The sequence below is a fragment of the Nycticebus coucang genome, chromosome 18 (assembly GCF_027406575.1).
Source record: "Nycticebus coucang isolate mNycCou1 chromosome 18, mNycCou1.pri, whole genome shotgun sequence".
Taxonomy (NCBI): Eukaryota; Metazoa; Chordata; class Mammalia; order Primates; family Lorisidae; genus Nycticebus; species Nycticebus coucang.
In genome coordinates this window covers 73,488,510-73,499,747 of record NC_069797.1, presented here as the reverse complement: position 1 = coordinate 73,499,747, position 11,238 = coordinate 73,488,510, and the positions used below count along the sequence as shown (strand labels likewise).

General features: G+C 53.5%; 1 protein-coding gene across 4 annotated transcripts; it reads left to right on the top strand.

Moving 5' to 3' along the window:
• The first annotated feature begins 1,246 nt into the window (after nt 1–1,246).
• On the top strand, nt 1,247–11,115 carry FDXR (ferredoxin reductase). 4 transcript variants are annotated; one of them, XM_053570047.1, is made up of 12 exons: nt 1,247–1,549; nt 2,194–2,297; nt 6,540–6,635; nt 6,834–6,956; nt 7,156–7,269; nt 7,579–7,680; nt 8,773–8,880; nt 9,125–9,209; nt 9,303–9,502; nt 9,585–9,756; nt 10,388–10,558; nt 10,674–11,115. In XM_053570047.1, the coding sequence occupies exons 1-12, from the start codon at nt 1,411–1,413 to the stop codon at nt 10,802–10,804; spliced, it is 1,545 nt and encodes a 514-aa protein (XP_053426022.1). In that variant the 5' UTR covers nt 1,247–1,410; the 3' UTR covers nt 10,805–11,115. The 4 variants fall into 4 exon arrangements, with proteins under 4 accessions (XP_053426022.1, XP_053426024.1, XP_053426023.1 ...); XM_053570048.1 differs by having other exon boundaries at nt 1,249–1,489; XM_053570050.1 differs by having other exon boundaries at nt 1,410–2,088.
• Nucleotides 11,116–11,238: the final 123 nt, after the last annotated feature.

Genomic DNA, 11,238 nt, shown 5'->3' with positions numbered 1-11,238 from the left:
ATAATTCATCAAACTGAACATTAAGATTTATGCATTTTCTTTAATACTTCAGTTTAAAAACTCACTAAAAAATGACAAGTGGTGTAATAAGTCATGGTGGTGTAGGGTTGGGTGCTTAGGGTACTAGAGACCTTTAAGCCCTTTCTTCTCCAAGGAAGTAATGTTTGAGAGGAGGGCCCTTGGGGAAAAGGAAGGGGCATTAGCGTTACTAGATAGTACGTGACCATGGGCCTGTCATTATTAAAAAATGTATTTTGCTCATTATGGATTTTTGGCGTTAACTTTGATATATTTGTTTTTGAGATAGAGTCTCATTTTGTCACCCTCAGTAGAGTGTTGTGGCGCCATAGTTCACAGCAACCTCAAACTCTTGGGTTCAAGCGATTCTCTTACCTCAGCTCGACTAGCTGGGACTACAGGCACTAGCCACAACGCCCGGCTATTTTTAGAGACTGGGGTCTCGCTCTTGCTCAGGCTGGCCTCGAACTGGTGAGCTCAGGCAATCCACCCTCTCGATCTCCCAGAGTGCTAGGATTACAGGCGTGAGCCACCGCACCCGGCCTAATTTTGATCTTTTAAACGTTCGATTATAATATTTATCTTGATTACTGAGTTTTTTGGTGTCTCCTTAAATTCTAGACCCCAAGGCACCGCTGGACAAGGGTCGGAACCTCTGTCTTTAGTACCTAGGGGATGCCACTTCCCCACGTCCCCTTTTCTTCACCTATGTAATGGGGGAGGAGGTGAGGCGGGACAAGCTCTCTAGGGTTTAATATTCTCCCTGATTTTAGACATAACTCGCATATTACCAGAGTCGAAGAAATGTGCGGGTAGGGTCCAGGCGGCAGTCCCCTTTATTCGGACTTCCGTACTCTATGGCTGTCACCCAATGGACGGAAGGCTCGCTGAGAACCTGACTCGTGATTGGCTGGGTCGAAGCCACCCACAGGCGGAATGAGCAATCAAAAGGCAAACGCGCTTACGTCATCAGAAAGCGACGGGAGACGGACAGGGACTAAGTAAAATAAGCTCCCTTTTAATTGGCTCCCTCTTTAAAGCGGTAGTGAAACAGCGATGGGGATTCGCTCTCTTCCAGCTCCAAGCTTTTAGTATTTGGAGGGAGGGTGAGGATTGGTGAGAAATTTATTAAGTACTGTACCTCCCGGAAGTCCTGAGGGGCGGTGCTTCGATGGTAGTTAGTGGGTGGGTCGGAGGGTGGGTCTCTCTTTGGGGGGCGGGGATTCTCTGGAAGTCGGGGTGCAAAGCTGAGCTTTCCCAGAGCGTGGAAGGCTAGGTTTGGGGGCGGGGTCTCTCTTGTGGGCGGGGCCAGAGGCAGGGCAGGTACCGGCAGGCAGGCAACGCGCTGCGGGTGCCGGGGGCAGATCCACCTGCAGGCTGCTGTCCCCAGTCATGGTTTCGCGCTGCTGGCTCTGGTGGCGCTGGTCAGCGTGGCCTCGGACCCGGCCGCCATCCACCGGGAGCACCCCGAGTAGGAGCAGGGCATCTTTGGGGCTGGATAGGAGCCCGGGGAAACCGGCGAACATTAAGTGTAGGGTCGGAGCGAAGCAGGGTCCGGGCCGGAGAGGGACGAGACAACAGGTCTATTCATGCCGGCGAGATGGGGGCATGTGGGCGCCTGTGCGGTGAGACCTGAGGCCTCTAGGTTGAGACAGAGGTCGACGAAGGTGAAAAGGAGACAACGCGAGGCCCACAGGAGTGAGACAGGGGGATGGCGGTGATATGGAAGTCTGTGAATGAGAGGGAAGTCTGGGGTAAAACAGGGATCTATATGGGCAATACAGAAGGGTTGGAACAGGTAAGATGGTGGCATTGTGAGGCGATCCTTAGGGGCGAGATTGGGATGATATGATGTGGATTATTGCCGATTGGCAATGGGACCCCGTAAGAAAAATGAAGTTTTGTTCAGGGCAGCTTGTGATGATGGGGGTTTGGGAGTTAACCATTGTTTTTGGTGGTGTAAGTTCACGGGTGAGATGTGGGCCTCTGAATGAAGATGCTGCTTTTGGGGGTTCACATGAAATAGGGGACCCTGCAAACACCAAAGCTTTGAAGAACAAGAGGGTGCAGGTGAGGGTGAAGCTTGGGAAGTTCTAGCTTCTGTAGGACACTGAAGTTGGTTTGGGGTTGGGGAGGGAGTGTTGGTTTTGACCCTCTTCCCCCTTCTCTGCCCAGCCCCAGGCTTACACCAGCAGTTCTCTACACAAGAGAAGACTCCCCAGATCTGTGTGGTGGGCAGCGGCCCAGCTGGCTTCTACACTGCCCAACATTTGTTAAAGGTAAGCAAGCCTCTTCCTCCTGGCTCCCTCCCCCATCATTCGCCTGCTGCTCTAATCCTCACCCACTTCGAGTTTTCCCCTGTATGCCTGCTGGGAAGGGGCTCCCAGTCAAACTAGGCTGGACACTTGGCACCTGCTTCCTCACCTATATCTAGGGCTTCCCATGCTAGGCCCTCAGGTGAGAGAGGTGGCCAGTAGTCAGTGGCAAGTGGCCAGCCTTCTTGGCCAGCACTCCAGGGAGCTTATGCAGACCTGAAGGATGACTTCTTCTTTCCTCATCTTCCCTTTTTTCTCCTCTATCTCCCCTGTGCCCCCAGCATCCTGTATCTTGAGGCTGACCCTGTCCTCAGATTTCTGTAACTTTGTCCCCCTTGCTATACCCTCCCATCCATAGCTCCAACCCCCCTCCCCCACCATTCTGTTCTTTTGGTCTTCACTCCACCCCATCCCTCCTCTTTTCCTCCTCCCTCCCTCTTCCCCCTGTAAAGGCCAGGATCTCAAGGTTTTTGGTATCAGCCTTGGCAGGCAGGGCCTCAAGGCTCCTCATTATGCTTGAAACTCTACTTTGGACCTTGGGATGGTGCGGGGTGTGGGGGAGACCCAGGCTGACTGAGATATGAGACCTAGCTTTGGAAGGGGTTGGAGTGTCTGTGGAGGGACAGGAGAAAGGATGAATATATTATCTACCTACACAGACACTTGAAATGTAGGGTGACCAAATGTCCTGGTTTTCCCAGGACATAGAGTTTTAGTGCTAAAACTGGGAGCATAATGGTGAGACCGGGATAAGTTGGTCACTTTGCTGAAAAGTGATCTATGCATGCTTCCTAAGCAACACAGGTGTAAGAGGTCATTGTAGGGATGTGTGCAGAGTGAGCAGAGTCATTTGGGGGAAAATCAGAAACTGTTTCCTGGAAAGGGTATACTTGATTGCATTGAAGAAGCCTACAGGCTTTGACAAGGGCCTCCCATATGTGGGGAGTCATCCTGGAATGCAGTGCTATAGGCAGATTGCCATGTGGGAGGACAGCCTGGGTGCCAGGATGGAGACCAGGAGCTCATGGGGGGCAGGGAAGGCCCTAGAGGACTTCGTACAAGGGGCACTGTATTAGCTGAGCCTGAAAATTTGGGAGGGGGAGACTGGGCTTTCCAGACAGGTTCTTAACTCCTCTGGGTGAACAAAAGCTCTGGCCTGCACTTAGCTGGCAGACATTTGTATGTGCTTTCCTTGTGGGTTGGGCTGGGGATGGCACAGGCCAGACACAAGCTGATCCTCACCTACAGGGAGCTCTGAACCAATGGCTATGCTCCCGAGTGGGACCATGTGCAGCACCTTTGGGGCAGTGGCACTTAGCTTGAGGCAGGCACTAAGTATGGCATCTGGTAGCATCCTCATGACAGTCTGTCAAGGTGTCATGACTCTTACTTCACAGGTGAGGTGCAAAGGCTGAGTAAGGTTGTCCAAGGTCTCAATGTGGAGCAAAGAAGGTACTGGGATATGAGTGAGGCAGTCTGCCATTCGTTCAGTGGTCACTGATAGGATGCTGGCATATTCCACACACAGACTGCCGTGGGAACATGGGGGTAAGGAGGACAGACATAGTCCCTACAGATATTTTAGGGGCCCAGTGGCTATAAGGACAGAAACTGAGGGGTACTGAGAGAGGCCCTAATCTAGTCTGGAGGAATAGATGTCCAAATTGCAGTCTAAAGGACAGCAGAAAATGTCAGGGGTCAGAATGGCAGGAGTGTCCTAGTCACAGGGACTGCGTGGACCAAGGCCAGAAGAGGGATAGAATAGCCCTTCAGGGAAAGGTAGGCATGTACAGAAGGGCCAAAGAGATGGAAGCTGAGGTGGGTCTCAGATCCTGAGGGATGTGGAAGCCACTGGCTGGGCTCTGGCCACAGCCCCCCCCCCCATCAGAGTCCCTGGGAACAGCTTATTAAAATGCACATTTCTGGGCCTAGCTTAGACATAATCAAACTCTGGCTGGGCCCAGGAATGAGCAGTTTTAAACAGACAGTCCAGGGGATTCTGGTGCCTACTGCTATAGCTGATTGACTTCATGGAGAGTTTTAGGCAAGGGACTGCTATAACCCCGGTTTTTCTTTGGATGCTTCTCTGCCTGTAGGAGAGCAGTGGGAAGTTAGTGGGGCAGCAGATGGGGAAGATGTGGGTATGATGGATTGGGGAGTCAGGAGGAGATCCAGGTTCTAGCTTGGACACCAGGAGCACAGTGTAGAAGAGAACACAGGAGCAGAAGGGGAGAAGTTTGGGGGCAGAGGACATGGCTTTAATCTGGATAGGGTTGAGATAGCTGAGCTAAGGTTGCTAGGGGTCTCAGGGTTGGGGCCTGGGAGAGGTCTGGGCAGGAGAGAAAGCAGACTATCACCAGCAAGTCCATGGGCATTTGAGGTTGCAGTGTGGGTAAAACCTCCCCAGAGAGTGTGTGCCCAGGGAGAAGGGAGGGACCCTGGACCAGAAGAACTTCAGAGAATGTTCTTGTTAGAGAGGGCACAGCTGGTGGGGGGGTGGGGGTAGGATGGACTGGGGAGAGTCAGAGAGGAGGTCTCCTAGAGCATGAGGTCAGCCATGAGGGGTAAACATCCAGCAGACTTAGCATTATGGAGGTGACCTTGGGGAGAGCATGGTGACCCAGAGTGAAGGATCTGTAGCAGGAAAGAATGGAAGATAGAGACAGAGATGAAGAGGTCACACTGGATAAGGTACTGACCACTGGGCTAAGTAGTTTGGACTTTGTCCTGAGGGAGTGGGCAGCAAGGGACAGCAGTGACACACAACAGCAGTAACAGTAGTAATGATAGCTTTCTCTTCGATTGAACACTCATCGTGGGTCTCACAGGAGGTCATAGGTGGTGTCCTAGGCTAAGTGCTTAATTATTTAACCTTGAGCATGACACCAGAGGATGTTCTTTTGATCTAAGAAGTTAAGGCACTTTCCCAGGGCTCAAAGCCAGTTATTGGTGGAGCTGGGTTGGCACCCAGGGCTGTGTGACTTCTAGCTGGAGCTCTTCTTGGGTACAGCATTGTGGAGTTTGAGGGAGGTGGTTTGGGGGGGCCCCTGTGTCTGGCCGGAATGGGGAGGGACATCTTGGGGAGGGAGCTAGACTTGGGTGCAGGTAGTGTGGGAGAGGAATGGAGAGAGAGGCCTCGGGTACCTAGGTGGGAAGGGAGGATTTGGGCTAAGGGGGGAGGTGAGTGTGAGTCTTTGTTGGGGGCAGGGCAACCAGCAGGCTGGAACTCCTTTCCTTTCAACTGGGAGGTTGGGGGGGGGGGCAAGGATGAGGGTGGGGCAGGGCATGTCATCCCTGGGAACCAGGGCTGCTTTACAGTGAACCTGCTTATGGCCCAGAGTCTCTCCTCATCCTAACCTCCTGGATGCTTCCTGAAACCATGAGAGGGACTCTCAAAACAAAACATAGCAAAACAAAACAGGCTGGGTGCGGTGGCTCATGCCTGTAATCTCAGCACTCTGGGAGGATGGAGTGGATTGCTTGAGCTTAGGAGTTCAAGACCAGCCTGAGCAAGAGTGAGATCCCATCTCTAAAAATAGCTGGGTTTTGTGGCAGGCACCTGTAGTCCCAGCTACTGGGGAGGTTGAAGCAAGGGGATCGCTTGAGCCCAAGAGTTTGAGGTTGCTGTGAGCTATGATGCCATGGCAGTCTACTGAGGGTGACAAAGTTAAGACTCTGTCTCAAAAAAAATAAAGTTTTTTGTCCTCATAAAAAACAGATAAAACACGTTATGTGTTTACACCAAGAAAAGGGACTGGAAGGACGTAAGCTACTTTGTACTGCTGGGGAGTATCACTGGGAGAGAAAGTGATAGGAGACTTTTGAAAGATATTTGTCTAATGGGTTAAAAAGTCGTAGGGTCTGTGGGTCACGCCTGACCCAAGCAGAAGTAGCAGCTCTCCTTGAACATCTCCAGTGGAGGGGAAGCTATAGCTCTCTGCAGCTGGCCACATTTCTCACAGTCCCCATGGGCTGGCAGTCCTTCTTGAGGTCTCATCTCAGCTCTTCTTGCTGCTTGTGCTTCCCCATTCCCCTTGTCTGACTCTGGGCAGGCAGACAGTAGAGTGCTCTTTCTTCTTTCAGAGAGGGTCAAAGCCTCCTGGGTCCTCAGCATACTGAACTGAGCTCCCCTGCTCTGTCTGGGGAAGGGGAGGGTCCGTGGTCCTAGCCTCTCTCCACCCTACCAGCTGCCACCCTTTCCCCCAGCACCACCCCCAGGCTCACGTGGACATCTATGAGAAGCAGTTTGTGCCCTTTGGCCTGGTGCGCTTTGGCGTGGCACCCGACCACCCGGAGGTGAAGGTGGGTTTCTCTGGGGCTGGAGGGGGAGTCAGGAGACTGGTTAAGACAGGGAGGCTCCTTGGCTGGATGGAATGACTTCAGCTCTCTGAGTGGACATCACCTGGGCTCCGTCCTGGGGATACTACAGGTGAGGGTGGTGCAGGCATGTTCCCTAGAGCTGCCTCCCCCCAACCCCTCCTGTTCTGGGGTGCTCAACAGAATGTCATCAACACATTTACCCAGACAGCCCACTCTGACCGCTGTGCCTTTTGGGGCAACGTGGAGGTGGGCAGGGATGTGACAGTTCCCGAGCTGCAGGAGGCCTACCATGCTGTGGTGCTGGTGAGTGTAGGTGGGTGGCAGGGAGGAGTGGCTGGGGCTGCAGTGGGAGGCTGGCAATTGTGGGAAGGCAGTGGGGTGAGGCCAGTATAGAAGCTGCAGAGGAGGAGCTGGGGACTGCTGGGGCCCGGTTGGGAGGCTGCCTGGCTCCTCAGTGCTGGTGCTGGGGGCTCTAGGCCTCGGGCCTGTATTCTTTCATCAGAGCTACGGGGCAGAGGACCACCAGGCCCTGGGCATCCCTGGGGAGGAGCTGCCGGGTGTGTTGTCGGCCCGGACCTTTGTGGGCTGGTACAACGGGCTTCCTGAGAACCGGGAGGTGAGTTTGAGGTGCACTTCTGCTGCCTCTTTCTCTAGCAGCCTTGGGTGCTAGAGTTGGGGACAGCTGCTAGCCAGTGGCAATGAGGGCGAGTCAGGACCTGTGAGATGTTGGGCTGATTGAGGCAGAAGTTCTACTGTAGGTGGCCTCTGGGGAGAGGTGTGGTCAGGAGCTCAGGTGGGTGGACTTTCTGAGCATGTGGGGAAGCCTGAGGCCATAGCTGGGGACTGGGCATGAGGCACCTGACAACTGAGATGAGCCTCACTGGAGCCAAGGCTGGGGGACCCTATCAAGACCTTTCCCCTCCAGCTGACACCAGACCTGAGCTGTGACACAGCCGTGATTCTGGGGCAGGGGAATGTGGCTCTAGATGTGGCCCGAATCCTACTGACCCCACCTGAGCACCTGGAGGTGAGTAGGTCACTCTGAGGAGAGGGTGCCCCTGCCCGCAGGGTTCAGGCCTCTCTGCCCCAAGTCGAGCTCTGTGCCTGTGTTTGCCGTGGTGCCAGGCCGGTCCTAGAGACAATCCCAGGAGCTTCCTCTCCTTCCATTTACCCTTCACTGTCTGTACTCCAGCTAAGTGAGGCTTTTCTTTTTCTTTTCTACTCTTTAGTGTGCACAGAACCTTTGCATACATGTTCCCCCCTGCCAGTTAATGCTTAAAATTCATCTTTTATTATTTTTTAAAATTTATGTATTTAAAAAATTTCAGATTAATATGGGGGTACAAATGTTTAGGTTACATTGTTTTCATTTCTAAGGCAAAGTTCAAGTTATAGTTGAGCCCTTCACCCAGAGGGCATGCTGAACACCCTCACATTATGCTCATTAGGTGAGATCCCACTAATCACCCTCCATCCTCCCTTCCCCCTCCTCCCCTCCACCTTGCTAGACTATACTTGTGTTTTTTTCTTTCATGTGGGCATGTAGTTGTTTATATAGTGGTTTCACATTAGTGCTGAGTACAATGGATACTTTACAAAGAAGAATATGTTTCAACTCCATCCAGGTAAACAGAGTTCAACTTTTAGATCTGGGCTCACACCCTCTCACCCTTCCTCCAAGACTGCCCTGAATAGGTCCATTTCCCCTGTACTACCCTGTGGCTACTTCTGTATCATAGCATGTTATCACCACCACAGTTTTATACTCATTAATGAACATTTGATGAGTATTTCTCCCCAGTTGATCAGAAGCTTTGTAAGGGTTGTGCCATGTCTGTTTTGCTCACCATTGACCTGTCCCTCCACGCTCCTTGCACAGTGCTGGGCACATAGCAGATGCTCAGTAAATACTTGTTGAATGAAGGAGTGTGAGCCTGGCTTGCTGCTGCTTGAAGCCTTTTGCAAAGTTGGCTGCAGTGCTCCGTCTTGCCACAAGAGGGGGCAGTGGTACAATTTTGGGCTGCCTGTCTTCTGGCTCAGGGGAGGGACGTGACCAAATGGAGAGTTCCCTTCTCCAGGTCAGTGTACAGATGACTTCAAGGCCTTCCTTTTGTGCCAGAGAACAGACATCACGAAGGCAGCTCTGGAAGTACTGAGGCAGAGTCAGGTGAAAACGGTGTGGATAGTGGGCCGGCGTGGACCCCTGCAAGTGGCCTTCACTATTAAGGTGCTGGGGCTGGAGGGGTTCCCATGTAGTGGGTCTCCCCTGGGGAGGGTGAAGCAGAGCCCCTGGGAATAGTTCCTGCCTGGGATGGGAGACTGGGAGCAGACAGGGCTCCTAGGCCCCTGTGCCTTCTGTGGAGGAGGGCAGTGGTGATGTGGCTTACCTGGACTAGACTCTGGGGTGGCCTTGGGGGTAGACAGTGTTCTGGGCTTAACTTCTTCCCCTAATCCCTGTTCCTGCCCTCAAGGAACTTCGGGAGATGATTCAGTTACCAGGAACCCGGCCCATTTTGGATTCTGAAAATTTCTTGGGCCTTCAGGACAGAATCAAGGGTGAGGGGCCTAGGTCAGAGTGGGCTTAGGAGGGAGTGTGGGGATAGGGCTGTGACCCAGGGACATCCCTCAGACATTTTATATTGCTAACAGAGGTCCCCCGCCCAAGGAAGCGTCTGACGGAACTGTTGCTTCAAACAGCCACACACAAGCCAAGTGGGGAGGAGGCTGCCCACCAGGCTCTGGCCTCCCGTGTCTGGGGCCTTCGATTTTTCCGAAGCCCCCAGCAGGTACTGCCCTCACCAGATGGGCAGAGGGCAGCAGGCATTCGCCTGGCAGTCACCAGATTGGAGGTGAGTCTCATGTTTCTCAAAGATACCCCTTTCTCCAGCCTCCCCCACCCAAGCCTGTTGTTGCCCACATTTTCCCCAACAGGGTGTTGGTGAGGCCACCTGGGCAGTGCCCACGGGGGATACAGAGGACCTCCCTTGTGGCCTGGTGCTGAGCAGCGTTGGGTATAAGAGCCGCCCTATTGACCCCAGTGTGCCCTTTGACCCCAAACTTGGGGTCATTCCCAATACGGAGGGCCGGGTTGTGGATGTACCAGGTGAGAGGGTGTGAGAAGGCTGGGTACTGAATTAGGGGAGGCCAGGAGGATGGTGTCTTTTGGGCTATTCATTCATTCATTCATCTAGGGATCTATACTGAGAAGCTGCTCTGAGGCAGGCCCTGTCCCAGGACCCAGTGGCACCCTCCTCCTGGGCCTAAGAGAAGTTTCCAGTCTAGTTGGGACATATAGGACATATGCCTGGTTATTAAGTCATTCAACAGACATTCTGAGGCTGCTCTGGGCTAGGCTCTGTGCTGGGATTGGAAATTAATAAGGCAAACCCCTGTCTTCAGGGCTCCTCCGGTCTGATTAAATACCACATACCAAGCTAGTCATTAATTCAGTCAGTGAACATTGACTAAAGGCCTGCTGGCACTGGAGGTGAGCAAGACCCAGCAACTGCCCTTGGGGAGCTCTTTATTTATGGGGAAACCAAGGCATAGGGATGATGGCATGGGAAAAACAGGTGGAGAAGAATCCAGGGCAGTGGGTCAGCAGCCACAGCAGGCTCAGCTGACAGTCTGCCAGGAGACTTGGGGTGCATATGCATGTGTACACATTGGGGCATAGGTTTGTCAGAGTGCTGTCTAGCCACCTCCCTTTGCTTACCCCCTTAACCCCCTCTCAGGCCTCTACTGCAGTGGCTGGGTAAAAAGGGGACCCACAGGTGTCATAGCCACAACCATGAGCGACAGCTTCCTCACTGGTCAGATGCTGCTGCAGGACCTGAAGGCTGGATTGCTTCCCTCTGGCCCCAGGCCTGGTGCGGTGGCCATCCAGGCCCTGCTCAGAAGTCGAGGTCTGGGTCCTGATGCTGAGATCCTGGGAGGTGGGGGTGGGTGACCACTCTTTGAGATGGGGATATGCTTGGTGGGGGGAAGGAAGAAGTAATGACAGTCTCTCCTCTACATCAGGGGTCCGGCCAGTCTCTTTCTCAGATTGGGAGAAGCTGGATGCTGAGGAGGTGGCCCGGGGCCAGGGTGCTGGGAAGCCCCGGGAGAAGCTGGTGGACCCAAGGGAGATGCTGCAGTTGCTGGGGCACTGAGCCCAGATTCTGGCCCCTGGTGGGGCAGGAGGGCAGGCAGAGGCTCTGGTCAGTCCAAGTAGGACTCTAGGTCCAAGTAGGACCCCAGCTGCATCACTGTCTGTCCTGGCTCTCAGGCTTGGCTGCATCTCCTCGGGGGCCTTCTCTTGTAAGGTTGCCTTACCAATGTGGGTTTAGCTTTCAACAAAGAAGTGACCTTAGCTAGGGGTGGATGGAGGTGCAGGCCGACCTTACTCCTTCCACCTCTCCTGATGGACTATGGAGGGTCACCGGATTGTGAACATGATGGAAATAAAACAGCTACAACCAAGGGCTATAGTTGATGTGGGGCTTCTTTTGGGGCAGGGGTCATCTTCTGGCGGCAGCTCCCCTGTGGTCACCAGGTGGCGTTGTAGAGAGTACCCTGCCCAGGGGCCTCCTGGAGGATTGAGGGG

Excerpts from the sequence above, each read along its gene's own strand:
- FDXR (XM_053570047.1), top strand. The coding sequence starts at position 1,411 with ATGGTTTCGCGCTGCTGGCTCTGGTGGCGCTGGTCAGCGTGGCCTCGG. Across the intron at positions 6,957-7,155 it reads CCTACCATGCTGTGGTGCTG|AGCTACGGGGCAGAGGACCA; the intron begins GTGAGTGTAGGT and ends TTCTTTCATCAG. Across the intron at positions 10,559-10,673 it reads GGCCCTGCTCAGAAGTCGAG|GGGTCCGGCCAGTCTCTTTC; the intron begins GTCTGGGTCCTG and ends CCTCTACATCAG.